The sequence below is a fragment of the Thunnus albacares genome, chromosome 19, assembly GCF_914725855.1.
Source record: "Thunnus albacares chromosome 19, fThuAlb1.1, whole genome shotgun sequence".
NCBI classification, from domain to species: domain Eukaryota; kingdom Metazoa; phylum Chordata; class Actinopteri; order Scombriformes; family Scombridae; genus Thunnus; species Thunnus albacares.
The window spans coordinates 3,726,274-3,742,938 of record NC_058124.1 but is presented as its reverse complement, the minus strand read 5'-3'; the positions used below and the strand labels follow the sequence as shown (position 1 = coordinate 3,742,938).

The 16,665-nt window shown below is 45.1% G+C and overlaps 1 protein-coding gene across 1 annotated transcript in view; it reads right to left on the bottom strand.

The window, feature by feature from the left end:
* Nucleotides 1-1,004: 1,004 nt before the first annotated feature.
* The window catches only part of foxo6b (forkhead box O6 b), a 41,560-nt gene continuing 25,899 nt past the window's right edge, over nucleotides 1,005-16,665 (bottom strand). The window contains exon 2 of the mRNA XM_044336025.1: nucleotides 1,005-3,669. Within this exon, the coding sequence (XP_044191960.1) occupies nucleotides 1,942-3,669 (1,728 nt within the window). The 3' untranslated portion in view covers nucleotides 1,005-1,941. The remainder of the gene's footprint in view (nucleotides 3,670-16,665) is intronic.

The following is a 16,665-nucleotide window of genomic DNA, read 5'->3' as shown; positions in this document are numbered from 1 at the left end:
GAGCTGGAAAATCTCTCCCCAGTCTCACAGATCCTGCCTACTCATCTAGCTCCCTCCCTCCCATCCAGTCTCCCGCTGTATCTATCTACCTTTCTTCTCTCTCTTGTTCCTATTCTCTCTATCTTGAGTGGGAATGGTGCCAGGACAAGAGTTGGCCATTGCCCCCTTTGCCTGTTGTCCCCCTCTGGAGACGAAGAAAATAAAATGCACACGAAAGCTCCTATCCACGCTTGTATTGAAACAGGACAGACAAATGCACAATCACAGAACAAGCACAAGAAAAGACGACAGCAAAGTAAAGCTAGGGCCAGGACGGGGCGGGGAACGCTTGTAAAGGGGCTGCTTGAAGGACTTGAAGGACTTGAAGGACGATGTAAGCACACCACTTGCCAGCCGCTTTACCTTGTCACTGGGCGCAACCTCTCAAAAATCGCCCTCCTTGTGCTTGGCGGGGGGAAGAATTATGACTTTGTGCCGATGAGCGAATACACACACTTGCATAAATCATCCATCTTGTTTGGCGGTTAATTACTCTTGTTTACCCTCCGAGTAACCTCGGGATGGGGCGGCGCGATAGGAGGGAGCCTGGGAAGAGGAGATAGCACCAAATAGTAATCTGCTGACGCTGTTCATCAGCGTGCAATTCACAGGAGTAAAAGCACATAGTGGGCTTGAACCTGGGTGTTAGTGAATTAGACAAGGTTGCCTGGGGTCTGAGGACGGCAGCTCCATCAACATCTTCGCCTGACCACAGCTGCTCGCTAAGCTGTTCTGGGGTCAGCCGGTGAAGGAGCCACGCTGAGGCAGCCCAGTGCAGGCCAATCAGAGAGCTCCTCAGGATGTACAGCAGGCTCTGATCGTTGCTTATTTCATTATGGGGAAAGCTACATAAATCCACAAAATGGAGAGGAAGAGGCACAGAGGGAATATTTGCATTTCTCCTCTCCTATCATCTCCCCTCAATGCCCCCCTCCCCAACACCACCCCTTTCAATCCCTCCCCCATTTAGTGCAGAGTGACTTTAATCATCACTTTCGCCAAAACACATTAAGCCGGTGTGTCCGGAGTTGAAGAGGGAGAGGGGGGGGTTGAAAAAACACAGAGTGGCACATTAGATTTGCAATAGTGATGCATCACTCTGGCATTACTTTGGAGATTAAAGAAGGGACGTTGCATTTCAATGGAGTGGTGCTGATGGTTGCCTGATGGATGACTGTCCTGCTGCACTGAGCAGAACAGGAAACACCGCTGTCCACCGAGAGAGGAGAAGTCACACTGACCCTGGAGTTTCCTTCCTTTCTATCCCTCCATCCCTTTAGTTCTTATTCCCACTTCTTCTAAAAAACCTCCTTTTTTCTTCATCCTTAAACCTCAAAGCCTCCCCTGCCTTATAACCCCCAATCTGAGAACACCTCTACATTGAAACCTATTTATGCAGCTGTTTGATCATGTTCTCAAGTCAAAAACAACACCTCCTTTGTAGGAGGAGATAATACTGTAAAGTGGATTGCATACATTAAACTTAAGCCAACAAACAACGTGACTTTGCCTGGTCTTTGTGTTACTGCATCTGAATGAAAGGATGGATGTAAAGTGCTTGAGAGCTTGGGACAGGCAGGACGACATTGGGAGGAGAGCATAAAAAAAAAACAAAAAAAATAACTGAAGGGCATGAACAGTGGGGGCTTTAGCGATGGGCTCATTGGGGGCAGGTTCAATATGGAGACAGAAGGCTTTATAAAAAGGGGGGAGAAAGAGAGGAAGAGTAGGATGTGGGTGTGTAGGGAGTCCCCAGGAAACAAAATGACAATACGTATTTTGTTCTACAGTCTCAGAGAAACAGAATCACAGTCAGTCAGTCCAAGGGTACAGCCCACCAGCAGCCTGGCCCACTGGGTGAGCGTTCCAGTCATGTGTTTATGCAAGCCCTTGGGCCTGGGTTCACCCTGGCACCCAGCTCTGGTTGCTGTGCGCCGGTGGAGGGCAAGCAAACGCCCCTAAGCTCATGCCCATCCCCATGCCCACGCCTTGGGACAGAGAGCCGTCAAAGTTAAAGTCCATGCTCTCTGTGTCCATAAAGTCATTGAGCAGGATGGAATCTACATCACAGTCCAGGCTGTTGGGGACGTTCTCCATCTCCAAGTTAGCAGCCATTCTACTATGGGAGTTGTGCTGTTGCCCCTGGTAACCAGTGTTCCCCGACTGGTGGTTGTTGTGGTAGTAGCCGTGCCAGGAGTCGGTCATACCCTGATGGTGAGCTCCGGGGTAAGGCTGGTGACGGGGGTGAGGTGCAGACGCCAGGCGGCAAGGGTCCTGGGGAACGTCCATGACACCAGCAGGGTTAGGTGGCAGGGATGGCGATGTGGGGAGGTGAGGACGGGGCCCGTAGTGGTTAGAGGTCTTGAGGCTGTAGGGCTGCAGTATGTCAGTGCTCACCCGTGGGGAGAGGGCCTGGGGGTGAGGCCCACTGTGCATAGGGTTATGAGGGTTGTGGGGGTTGTGGTTGTGCATGTGGCTCTGGCTAGAGCGAGGGTTGTGGTCATGGCTGGGGTTTACTTTGTTACTGTGACCGTGCTCCTGACTCGGACCGTAGTCATGGGCGGGGTGGGGTTTGTGGCTGTGGCTGTAGTCGAGGCTGGCTTGGTGTTTGTGACCCTGATTGTGGTTCTGATGGTGGGTTGTGTTCTGGTCATGGACTGAGCCGTGGCCATTGTGTAGACTGGCATTGTGTGCGTGATCCTGGCTGTGACTGTGGTTATGATTGTGGCTTCGATTCTGATTGTGGCTGTGCTGGTTGTGAATGCCATTGGTTCCCTGTGTCATTAGTGTGTGTGTTTCCCGTCCCTGGCCCAGCACTGTGTCTTTGTTGCAATACGGAGGACCTCCAGTAAGAAGACTCTGCAGAGCATTGGTCTCTGAGTAGCCCCTCATTGGGCGCTGGAAGCTGGTTGGCTTGTTTTCCTGGATGGTCTCCATGGGAGTGTGGTGCCGGAGCATACCCATAGAGGGTTGCCCATACATAGGCCCGCAGTAGGAGCCCTCTGCCTTGGGCCCAGGCACGTAGGGATATCCGTTGCATTTGATTTGCGGTGGCTGGGGATAGCCGCTCTCGTCTAGACTGATAGCCCCAGTCAGATCAGTCAGCTGTGGCAGCTCCACAGTGGGGCAGTGGCCTCCAGTGCCCAGGGCCGGGGAGCGGGTGCTGGTGGGGCTGGGGTAGAGTCGTGGTGAGGCTGAACAGGACAGCCCCCCCTCCTCTGGTTCATCAGCCTCTGCCTCAGCCAGGATCGGGGACAGGCAGCCACTCAGGGTGGAGGCAGAGGAGGAGGTGCGAGAATGGAGATCTGTCCAGGTGTCGTACTCCTCACCCCCCATGCCAACACCTCCTTTCCCAGCTGGACTGCCATGCTCTGGAGAGCCCTGCATTGCAGGTCCAGGTCCTTGACCTTGTCCCCGACCAAGGCCTATGGCCCCCGCTCTCTTCCTGCTAATGCGACCCTTGGTCTTCAGAAAGCGGGTGCCGTTGTCTATAGAGGCTGCACGTCGTCTGGGTCCCTTGCCCATCTTCCCTCCTTCTGGGTTCAGCATCCACCAGGAACTCTTCCCCGTCCCTTCGTTTTGCACACGGATGAAGCGACTGTGCAGGGACAGATTGTGCCTGATCGAATTCTGGAATAAGAGAGAAAGATGGGAAGAAGATGGTAGGAGAGAGGGAGAAGGAGATGGAAAGGGGAGAGAGAAAAGAGATAAACATTAACACCTGAGGGAACATTTAGGGTTAAATAATCATTTCTTGAGAACACAAAGTCATTTCAAATTATGGCCAAACTATCAAGGCTGCACTGCGAGTGAGAAAAAAGATGGATAAAGAAAGAGAGGGAGATGGAGGGGAGAGCAAAGAGGGCAGGGAGAGTGAAAGACCAATCGATACCTCCCCTGACCAGCCTCTCCTCTCCACACGCGCTCACTGAGTCATAATATGGACATGGGTGCAGCCTCCACATCAAACCATCACCAAGGTTACAGAAATGAATCACGCGAGGCAACCCAATCACAGACAGCCCATATCGATTGCAGGGCCTCCAAATATGAGAGCCTGAGTTCCAGCCAGAGACGGGGAGGGAGGGGGAGGCGTGATTTGGCAGGAGAAGAACTGGAAGAGCACCAGAATGAAAAAAGAAACACTCATACATAGGCCTGGAATAAGATAGAGGGGAAGTAAACGGGGGAAGTGGAGGGGGGGGGGGGGACATGCTCATTTAACCTCTTTTAAAATCATGACACAATTAACATGACCAGAGGCAACAGCAGCGGATATCGTTATGATAAAGTCTTCCTGCAAGTTAGCTTTGAAGGAGGACGGCAGCGGTGGTTGTGGGTGAATGTGGAGTGCGGGGGGATGTATAGGATAAGCCTCTCCAGACCCCTGTTTAACTGTCTGAGTGGCAGCTGTATAGTTAATCCAGCAGCATTTGAAGCCGGTGCCAACCTGGTGTAAGTTGATGAGATCTAAGCCTGCCTAAAGGAGAGCTTAGCAGGGATACACATCATCTCAGCTGGCCAAGTTAGTCTAAGTACAGCATGTTCATCCAAATCTTTCCTGCTTGTGTCATTATTCACACTCTCTCCAGCTTTCCTCCCCTCGCTTTTCCGCCTTCTCTTTCTTTCCTCTCTTTTGCCTCTTCGCTCTTTTCTGATCTTTTGGGAGCAACAACCCCCAACCCCCACCCCCCCTCCACCTCCACCTCCACCTCCATCCTCTACCTCAAGCGCGCAATCACACTTTTCTTTTCCTCTCTTGAGATATCTATCTATTTCTGCCTTGTTTATTACCTGCACATAGCTCACAATCTCTGTCTCCTGATATCTCGGGCCATTCTCTATCTTCATTCACTCCCCGCCTCCTGTCCAATTTTCCTGCTCTCAGTCCCATTCATCTCCCTCTCTGTGTCTCACCGTCTCTTGATCACGACATTGCTCACTCGCTCCCTCTCTCCACATCCATCCTCTCATCACCTTACACAACTTCCAACCCCCTTCTTCCCCATCCTTCGTTCATTCATTCATTCACGCTGATAGGCGAGCGGAATATCGGAAACAAACAGCAGGAGATGCAAATCTGTGTTCGAGGGGGGCCAGCTTACATTTCACCCTTCAGCGCAATCCATACAGTCAGCATATGTACCCCTTCCTCTATTCTGGCTGCATACTGAGCCACATTGCTGAGAACTGGACAGCCAACTAAAAGAGGTGACGGCTTTTTGTTGTTTCAACATATTATGAAAAGCACAGCATCCAGAACAGCAGGTAATAGGTTTCTCGCAAAGTGTTTACAGGGGGAATTCAACCTTAAGTGGGTTTCAAATCAGTCTTGTATCCTACCTACTACTATTCTCATTCATGTAGAAAAGCCCCCTCCACATACACCCATCCCCTCAGCATGACTCCAAACAGGTAATTTCATCCCATCCTCCACTCAAATCACGCTGCTTTGACTACACTCTCTTCACAGATGTGGCAATTGGATTGGATGTGTTTTTTTTTTTTTCTCTGCTGTTCAGAGGGGTGCTCTTCAAAACACCAGGTCGGCAAAAAAATTTGCACGAGCTCAATGTTCAGCGGCGAAATAAGCCGACTGCACTTCTCAACCGCGGCGCGCTATGAAGCGCAGACTTAATCAAAGCCAAATTGAACGATGACGCCGTGTGAAAGAGGCCGCAAGTGGAGGTGACCCGCGTCAGGTGATCTGAGAGCGGCGCCCTGACAGGTTCCTCCTCAACATGACGGCTGGGCGTAGCCATGGCAACAGAGTAAACCAAAAGAGGGAGAAATGAAGAGAGGGGAGGTGATGGTGGGTAGGAGATGGGGGGGAAGCGGGGGAGGAGAGGGGGCTGATGCTGTTTGATGCTGCAGGCAACTCCAAACAGCCTTTTATCTGAGTCTGTCAGATTCCTGCTTCCAATCCACCAGGGAGGCTCAATCACCAGTAGTTCCAACGCCTCACTACCTGTACCAAGCTGTGATTAGCAGTTTGTGTGTGTGTGTGTGTGTGTATGTGTGAGAGAGGAGGAGAGCATACATACAACTACCAGAGCAACAATTACACCACAATAGTAAACTGCTGTTCCTTCACCTGCTGATATACCATACTATACTATAATGTGGCTGCTCTCTGCATTGTCTTCTATATATATTAGGATTCAACTAACATCTTTTCAAATCCTTGACATTTTTGGATTTGAACTGCTAATAGTGAAAGTTTGGTGCCAATACTGAACCACCTAATTTCAACACTTCAGTCTCCAAACATGATGATTTGTGATAGTAAGGGCCTATTATCTGAACACAGGGGAGCAATAAGAAGCCAATGAATCCTCAACAAATTAGAAGAGGTTGGAGTGACGCTACATATATATGAGGCCTCTAGAGCTCTTTAAGATGTGCTGCAGTTTTCTTGATGAAACTAAATTTCTCGACAAACATATTCATTCTCATGTGTGTGGCATCTGATCAACATGAATCAACTCAGGGTAAGGGTTTTCAATTGACAGCCACTGTGCAATTTATCAAGAAAATAAATGCATAATCAATCACGCTATATTCTTCGACTTTAAACGGCATCACAATACCATCCACTGTGACTGATGGCTAGTTACATCAACGAGGAAAAACACCACAACAACATTTCAAAAAGAAAATAATTCAGAGTCCAGCACTGCATTTTTTTTTATTGCAATCAAATATTATATAACAGGAGATGGCACTGATTAGTACGCTGTCAGCCACAGAGGAGGAGCTGATCAGTGAAATTTTTCAGCGTGGTCCTTGGTTGGAATGAAAACTTGCAGACTATCAGCCTTCCATGGCACACGGCTGCCCATCCCTGCCTCACTGTATATATATTAACTTGACAGAAAGACTGATTCTGAAGTGGAGAAGCCGGTTCCCTCTGCTCTCAGCCTTTGGCTTTCTGCTAATGCAGGAGGAGATGGACTGTTGCAGAGAAAACGGTGACTGAATCTGTCCTCACATCCACCCTGCCCCTCTACAGGGAATGCACCGCACTGTATCCAGCTCTACTACTGTATATTATACATAAATAGTGACTGAGTTTGACCCTGACACACTGCTGCTTTCACTGAGTCAGGGGATAGTCAGTCCAGTGGTTAGCTAATGGCCCATGGACACACAGATCTATCTGCACACAGGATTCCTTTTCAAAATGCCAGACCAGGCAAATATTTATGGCTAGGTTTGAACATACTGGTCAGTGTTCAGCATGGTGATAAATACTGATAGTGACAGGCCAATATGACTTTGAACTACATCATCTCACTCCACTGTATATGCTGTATAATTACAGCTGAACATTTAGATATAATGCAGTTTGAATATTAAGCCTTGACATTGAAAGAAGTTCGTCAATGTCAAGGAAAATCCCAACTCAAGGTTCACACAGTACAAGTTTTTTTCTAAAGCTTTCAACCATATCACACCGTCTTCAGTGGACTGAGTTATCTCCATTGTCATGGTGTTAGATCTGTTGACATGCAAGGTCAGTAGCTGCTATGATTTCATCCATAGAACTTATATTTACAGCTATGCATTTATAAGATGAACCCTATCCTGCTTGTCATTTTAAGCATCAAAAGTTAAACATCAAAATGTTAATCATGCTTATTATGTCAACCTACTGATGAAGACTGTGTGATATTGTCAAACTCTCCAGAAGAAGCTAACAAGTGGACCTTGAGTTGGGATTGTTTTGTCATGTTTGAATACTGTTTTTGTGGTAAGGGGTTAAGGGTGGCTCTTACGTGTCTCATCCTTTTTTTTAATGTGTGTTTGGGGGTGGCTTTTAATGTACTCCTCTTGGAATTACAACTTGAACATACACATGGACACAATAACGGGAACATCTGGACAGTCTGATGCAATACAGTACAGCATTTCTTACAGAAATACGTACATCCTTTGGAGTTTTTGTTGAGACTGTTTCAGGCCAAGAAAAAGTGGACTCAACTCTACAGTTGTACTAGATTATGTCACACTATGAGGTGCTGTTATTTTATCCACCTGCTGTACCAACAGTGCATTTTTATTGTCTCCAAACTGTATTTTAAACGGTCAGAAACTGTGTTCTCTTTAGCAGGATACCATGTGCCTACATCCTCCATTTCAGAATAGCAATAACAGAGCAATGGCTAATTTTCTTGATTATTATTATTATTTTCAGCCTCCTTGTCCCTTTTTTATTGTGGGTTATGTGGCTAGCGTTAATTACATCTATTGCAAATTTTCCAGTTTGTGTTGCATAGCAACGAGAATAATGTAACTCTTTGCACCCTTTTCCCTCTTGCTGTCTCTCTGTTACAGGCAATTCTCACAACTGAGCTTTGACTGAGCAGATACAAGTTTCCTCTATTAATTCTATATATCAACTTGTATCAAAATATAACTAAAACTAGACTATTATGCTATAAAGAAAAAAAACAGTCAGACCTTCCCAAACCTCAAAAATATAATGTTTACAGTCAAAGTAATGTCAAAAAAATCAGCTCCATTTTTTTCCCAGACTTTCCGGTCCAGGTGGTACTGTACCCACACGTTACACATGTAAACATACGCCACCATATATATATTTCACAACTTGACACATGTTCACCTCCATGTGTACGCGCACCCAGACTCACACACACACACACACACACACACACACATTCACGCCCCCCACCCACCCCAAACTGGCAATCATACTTAATCCCTCTCCAGCCTGAGTAATCCCCGACAATCCGAGGCTAATCCTGGTTAATTCTGGGCACTCCTCAGCTGGGTTTCACCCTGCAACCACAGAGACAGGGTGGGGATTGGTCGGATCATGGAGATTGAGGGTGGGCGCGGCATTGATAGACGTAATTGGTCGGACAGTTATTGGAAGCCAAGAAAAACAAGCACAGGTTTTCCATGGGTCCTCAAAAACGGCCGGATTGACCCCTGCTACGTCACATCGCAGCCTTACTGTCCAAAACATGTTTTTCACTACATGTTAGTATGTCCACGCTAATACAAGACCATGTTATTTTGTGTACTTGTTACAACCTGAGCTGGTGGGATAGATTAACCTTTTCTGTATCATTTAAAGGAATGGAAATAAAATGCTAAAATACAAGACACAAGAGCAGGATATACTGTATGACCCATTCCTTCGCTGTAAGGGCCTTCTGAGAAGTCATTAGCCTCTATTCAATCAGTTCTACCTACCCAAGCTCCAAGCTCAATTCTTCTTAGCGGCTATTGATCCTGATTCCAAAATGAAGCACTTAAGACGCCTTGATCAAGCTGCTCCTTAATCTAGCGTTAAGGAGATTGAGACCTTTTCACCCCGTGTCTCAGACAGACTTATTACTTTGGCACAGAGGTACAGTGGCAGTCAGAGCACATTTCACTATCACAGCCTCAGTTTGGGTTTTATAGTCTGTTTAAGCCCCTTTGGTGCAGAGCAGACGGCAGGAACACTTTCACTCTCTGCCATTTTGAAGAAGCTGTCAATATACACAAAGCCAAGAGTGTTAATGAAGCAATATGTCACTGAGAGGCAATAGATGGGAACGCTTTGTTAAAAACAAGGAGGCCTCTGGTGTTTGTAGACTCGACTGTGTGCCTGTTCAATGGAGTTTGCACATGGAAACTGCAGGATATGTGTGTTTGAACCGTTGGTATACTCATGAGAGCGTGAAAGCAGAAGCAAAGAGGAAACTGATTTACCTTCTGCTGCAGCTCTGTCAGCAGCGAGACGGGGTTGCAGAGGAGTTCAGTTTGCAGAGGAGTTCTGCTCCTGGACATTTTTATAGGCTGCTTTTACCTCTCTATCCTCACAGGAGAGAAGTCTCTTGGAGGGGATTCTTTTGAGGATTCAGTAGAACATCATGTAGTGGATTTTATAGTGCTTTCTGCTTCACATTTTAAGGAGCCCACCTCTAATTTATGACGCATTCCACAGCACATTCAAGAGGAAGGTTGCGTTTTAAATTCCTTGCAGTGCTCCATTAGATGTGGTACGGCACGATCTAGCCAAGTGTTGTGGAGATTGTTCTACGCAGCCTTGTTGAGAAGTAGTGGGACTAAGCAAAGCCGTTTTCTCCCCTTGCTCAACCATTATTTATTAATCCATTTCACACAGCCAGGAGTCATTATGCACGGTCCTGTCAATGGGTATCTCTCTATGCTGCGCATTTATTTGATAATAAGCAGGAGTGGGGGAGAAGATAAAAGCGCTGACTGCGTTCATTGTGGAGCGTTTTCTGCAGGCGGGGAGAGACTTAAATGAGAGCAGCCAGGCTCTGTGTGGGAATGGGTCTCGTCTGCTAAGCCTGTCTGGAGGCAATCGATGGAAATTAGTCAACGCTAAAGATTCACTTCCTGTGACTGATGTCACGGGCAGCGCTTGTCTCTTTGAAGGGAAATAAAGAAGTGGGAGGCTGAGGGATTAATGGGGTTGGAGAAGGTGTGAGCATGTGGAGTTCGGGTGGGGGCTAAGCTGGGAAGAAAGATGCTATTCTTTTGGTGGATTGCAGGGAAATAATAGGTCAGAGCATCCAGAGGAATGCAGTGTAGCTAGGAACATTTAAGGAACACAATAACTTAGTTGTGTATAAGGCCAGCAACAGCATAGACCAATCAGTTACAATAAAGACAACAATAGTGCTGCTGCTAACATTAAAACATCACCGCCAATGCAGTGTGGAAAGTTGCAAATACTGATATATTACATAGTAGTTGTAACAATAACTGAACTGTTTAACTGTTTACTGTAGCACCAGAAAATGGCTGAGACATGTACCACCTAGTAGATCATTTGACAGTGATATTAAGAACCATTTGATAAAGACTAAATGTAAAGAACATTGTGATGTGAAGAAAAAAAAAAAAATGCTGTAATTCAGTAGGTTAAAACAAGGAACCCTCAGAACAAGACTGGGTATTTGTAGGTCTTTGTAATTGGTGTCTTTGTCCTGGTCCTTGTCAAAGAGTCTTTGAAGAACCCTCCTGGATGAGTAATAGCGTTTACAGTACAAGCAGAAGGTACAGTTGTTTACTCGCAGTATCTGTGACAATACGATCAGAGTTAGTGTCTCCAGCATTTGTACTGAGGCCGCCTCCTGAAAAGGTGCACCAGTTAGTTTCTCCTCAAAGTACAGCCAAGGGACTAGCACCAGCCCTCAGGCGACAGAAGGCCTTTCACTCCCCCTTACTCCCTGTGGAGCTCCACAAGCTCTGTTGGGGGGAAGACAGAGAAACAAGGCAGACAGGGAGGGAAAAGACGGGTAGAGAGAGGCAGGGACCGAGGCGTTGTCTGAGGCTAACCTGAGAAAGGTAGACAGGAAGAGAGCCTGAGGGGCTAAGGGCGGACAGCGAGCCCAATCCCCAGCGGAGAGGCCTCTAATTGGAGCTGCCGGCCTGCCGAGGCAGCCTCTCCCTCCATGGACATTAGGAGCCGAGTAAAGGCGGAGAGCCCGGGGGCGGGAGGAGAGGGCAGATAAAAATAGAGCCGGCAGATTAACGAGCATCTGAAAGCGGGGCAGGGGATCGGAAAATCCTCCCTGCATGCCAGAGATGCCCGGTCCTCAGGCCACAGCCAGCTCTGTAAAGACTGACGGACCCAGAGTGGCCATGAGTGGTGCTTCCTTCCTGTTGGCCATCCTTACATCACGAACACCGGAGGAGGAAGGAACACCTACATGTCCTGCTCGAGGACTTTTACTTTGCTTAAAATGTGAATGAAGCACTAAGTTCTGAGGAACCAAGACAGTCAGACCAGGTCCATGTTCTACACAGGCTTATCACGTCAGGTCCTTTTACTGCTGCAGGTCTGGAGTCTGTATGTCAATATATCCAATACTCAAGTGTATGCGTATCATCTCTGACCACAAGGTGTGTGTTTTGAGTGAGAGCAGAATGTAAACTGAAGAGAATCGACGTGAGGAACAAGTTAAAGGAAAAACCAACTGGTATCAGCTGTTAGCTCCTGTTTTATGCAAACAGTCAAAGATGAGAAAAAGGTTCTGACAAGGGAACTGAAGACAAAATTTTAGGAAAATCAGTTGTCTACAAGATTTATGCTGTAAAATGAATTTTGGATTTTTGGAATTTGATTCACAGATTTTACATCTATCATTAATTTATAATAAAATAAAGAGTAAATAGGTTAGAACGTTGTCTTTTGTCCATCTATCACCAAGTATGCTATAGAAGGTTTTATTGTTTGTACAGGAGGTGGAATAGGATTATCAGCTACTATTATATGTTATAAATGTGTTTGAGGCATATAAATGAATGGGGTTTTTTCTATAACTTTACATTCGATCTTTTAGGTTATTATTATTATTATTATTATTATTATTATTATTATTATTATTATTATTATTATTACCCACTGTGGCTGCTTGTTAATTGATCGAAATTAATTGATAGTGCATCAGGCTGCTGCCGGTGTTTGTGTTCTCTCTGTTCGGGTCTGTTATGTTCTGGTCTATTCGGGTCAGGTCTCTCTTTTTTTTGAAAATTAATGGTTTGGGTAGATTTTCCACAGGTCTGTTTTAGGTCAGGTCCAACATTTTGGCCTCCACTGTGGTAGTGGCTGGGATAAAATTTTAAAAAATGCTCTTTTGTTCCATTTACTTAATTAAAATGACATCATCCTTTTTTGTGTCTCATGTTCAGATATTTAGCTCTTTTCTTTTCACTTTGTAATGGTTTTTGGGGGAAAGTTTTTAATGGATAAAAACAATAAAAAAAAAAAGGGATATTTTCTCTCATCCCTCATCTTTTTGATTTGTACTGGTGTAAACTTTTCTGCTTTGTCTCTTCGGCTTCTCTCTGGTAAAACCTACAAGCTAGCTGCTGAATGAACCAGAGGAACAATGAAGCAACAGTTTCTTCTGTTGTCCCCATGCAATGTATATTGCATGACATTATTAACTCTCAGTTTTCCAGCAATTACAAAATACATACACTTAAGTTCTTTTGATTTTATCTATCAAACGTTTAGACAATTAGCAAGACAAGCTTGTTCTTTTACTAGTTCGCTAGCTTCGAGCCTTGTGAACTAGCAAAAAACAAAAGACCCTAAACGACCATTTAGTATTATAACTAGTCTAATGTATTCTCTGCATGATGATACAGATAAGATACGGCTGGGTTCTAAAAGACTGGCATCCAAAAGAGCTTCACACATAGTGCGAATACAGAAAAAAGAACCTTCAATTATAGTAACAAGAGTAAATGTAGTTTGTCACCTACACGTTTGCCTCACAGTCATAAAAGGAGTGACCTCCACGGCTGTGATTTCTATCCTTCCCCTGGGAGCTTTCACACGCCAGGTGGAGCATCGTGACACCTATGGGAGCCAAAGGAGAAGCTGAGAAACAGGCCTGATCACACCTGCCACCGGGTCTCAGGAGAGCACCACCCACCTCAACACTCAGCTGTCACATCCATCCACACACTGAGGCTGTAAGACAACTCCAACAAAATGCACTGATCCACAGTCAAAAGCTGATACACTGGCAGAAACACAGGATGAGACGTTCTGAATGGCACAGTAATAAAAAGCAACAAAGGCTGGATTGACTTCAGGTGTTGGAAAGATGGGAACATACTTCAGATACTGCCACAACTTGCTATAAGAATAACAACTTTCCTCTTATCTTCAAATAATAAGTTCCACCTTTGGCCTTTTATCCAAACTTAGAGAGATTCCAAACAGAGAATGTTGTAGCCTTGAATGAATAATAGACCTCTGAAGAAGAGGTGATCAAATTTAGTAAAATGTCTGTACCTCAATTAAAAAGGTTAGTTTGCTTTAATCTAAATATGCACTGGAGAGCTCCTTTATCATTACTGTCAACATTTTGTACTGAAAATTCATTATTTGTTTAATAAAAAGGATGTATTGTTGAATACTCAGAGGTTGAGCACCCTTGTCCCCAAACTGCTGCTTGATAAAAATATCAAACTACTAAGTTGAATTCACTAATTCAACACAGATCATTAATAACCTGTTTATCAGACTAAATTGCCATTTCGTTTCACTTAATTCATCCAGTCTGGGAGGGGTTGCTATATTGTTTCATTTTGCCCTGAACAATTACAGTGAGTAACATATCCATTTCTACAATATCATTTTCAATCCACACAAATTGGTGGTGGCTAGCAGTGCTTAACTGTTTTCACTATGACTGAGGAAAAATGTTGATTTAAAAAGGATAGGTTCAGAACACTCATATGTACTGTGGCGGTACTGATTCCCCTTGAACACAGATGTTCTGTAAGAAGTCGGAAAACCAGCTCCCAGCCACATAAAGAAATAAAAGAAAAAACAAATAATATTCACTTGGAGAAACCTCACAAGGTGTTGCACAATGGGAAACTGCAGGTGTTTAGGCTTATCGTGGGGGAAGCACAACTTCTTGCTCAATGGGAACTAAGAAACCAATGCAGGACACTTGGTTTATGTTATGGTATTCCCTCAAAAGGTACCCTCACATCAGAAAGAAAAAGACCAGAAAAAAAGACACAAAAGGGCCTGAACAGGCCAGAGTTTCTGTCTGACAATCTTTTCAAATGAGATCTGCAACCAGTGGAGGAAAGAACAGAGTGACCATGGTGTGCAGTTTCTCTCCTCTCTTAAACCCCAGAAAAAGGGCGTTATCACACCCCGATTGGCCGAGACGGGAACGCACCCAGCTGTTCTCAATCACCACCTGGGAGCCAGTCCACACACTCTGTACACAGGTGATCTGCATAACCCTCCAATCAACCCAGACATGCAACTATCCAAATTTGGAATGGGGAGACAGAGAAATGATAGCAAGTCCCACAAATGGGTGACTGCTACAGTACAGTACGTTGGAAGATGGCAGTTTAGCCTAAGCTAACATGAGGTTTCAGCAGTGTGTGTTAGCCAGTTATAGTGTTTATTTCTAGTTATGGTTTTCTTTTAAAGTGTTTCTTTGCTGAGCTGGAGTGGACGGATACTTTGTAGGTTCAATGGCAGCAATAAATCTACACGTGACTGCCAGGACACAATACAGGAATACATATAGGAATACATTTTTGCACAGAACAAGGACTGTGGATCTTGGCTCATTTTTCCTACAGAGTAGTTGTTTTACAAAAGGTTTTGCTTCAGTATGAGGCTTTAGCAGTCTGAGCTAGCAGAACCGAGTGTGTAAGTGTGTGTATTTTCTGTATTTTCTTTTTAAAAGAAAATACAGTGTTTCTTTGTTGAGCCACAGCAAAGGGGTACGTCTTGGTAGTCACAAGTAGCTTTGTTGCTGGGGCAAAACACCAGAAGTAGACCTATATGGAGATACCCACTCGATTTGGCTAACTGAGAGTGCTGAAGAATCATATTAGCTTCAGCTGAACTTGCATTTTATGAGGTATGAGGACTGCAGATTTTGTCCCCAGTCTTTTACAGTGTAGTTGCTCTATGAATGCATTGCTTCACAGCCAGCAAGGAGAGACAGAATTATTGCAGACCCGTTCAAACCCAAACAAATCGTTCTCATCCACATTTGTCGTCATTTTTGTGGCAATGTTTCTGTCAGTCTGTCACTGGTTTTCATGAATGTATCTATTTTTTTCTGGCTCTGGTACAGGAAGATGATGCCTCCATTCTTATTCTCGCCTACAAGGCTCTGATTGGCACAGTTGAATCAGCCGTCAATGAGCACAACACCAGACCTATTGAAATTGCTGACAAATTCTGAGACGTGGGCAGCGATTCAGAGGTCTGGAAAACGAACATCACATCAGCACTCTGCAAAACTTTAAATGAGCCACATTTCATGAAGCGTAATTCTCATATTGACCCCTGATGGCAATATTTATCACAGCAAAACACATACACAGATTTATCAGGATCATATTTCACTGCAACCTGGGTGGCGTGTCTCTGTTCATAATGGATCATCATTAGCTTCATCTTTAATTGCATCTCTGTAACTCGATACCTGCCTTGGGGCCCACACTCAAATACCAAAGCTGGATAGGAATAGTAATGATATGAAATTTATGGGAAGAATACACACTTATAGCCTACAATAAATACTTCACAGTTTTGTTTGATTCAATCAGTCTCTTTTTATTCACCCAGCTTTGAAAATACTCTTCAACCCATGGGAATATGACTTGACTCCCAGAGAACAATTTTGCCAATTCACACTGTCACACTTTTTTGAGAACCCAAATTTCTTTTAAGAGAAACACATCTCTCATCAGGTGTGCTCTTTTGAAGTGCCAATTTGTGATGTGTGTTGACTGTCGTAAATCCAAGACAGGATACGTATTTGGAAAATGAAGAGAAACTGACGAGACGTGGGGAGAGAGGATATCCATATTGACAAAGTTAACAGAACTTTTCATTCTGTATCATCAGTTGACATCATGGTAGAAATAAAACCCCGCTCTGACAGTGTGCATATCACCCTTCGCAAGACAAAGCCACACAAACGCACACACACTAACACTCACACACATCTCGTGCTTCACTAGCATGGCATGCTGGGCCAGCTCATTACTACAATGCCAAGCTACTAGTTGCTAAGGAGACCTGAGGGAGAGGGAGGGTTCCTGTTGCCATGGCAGCAAGTCTGCATCCTG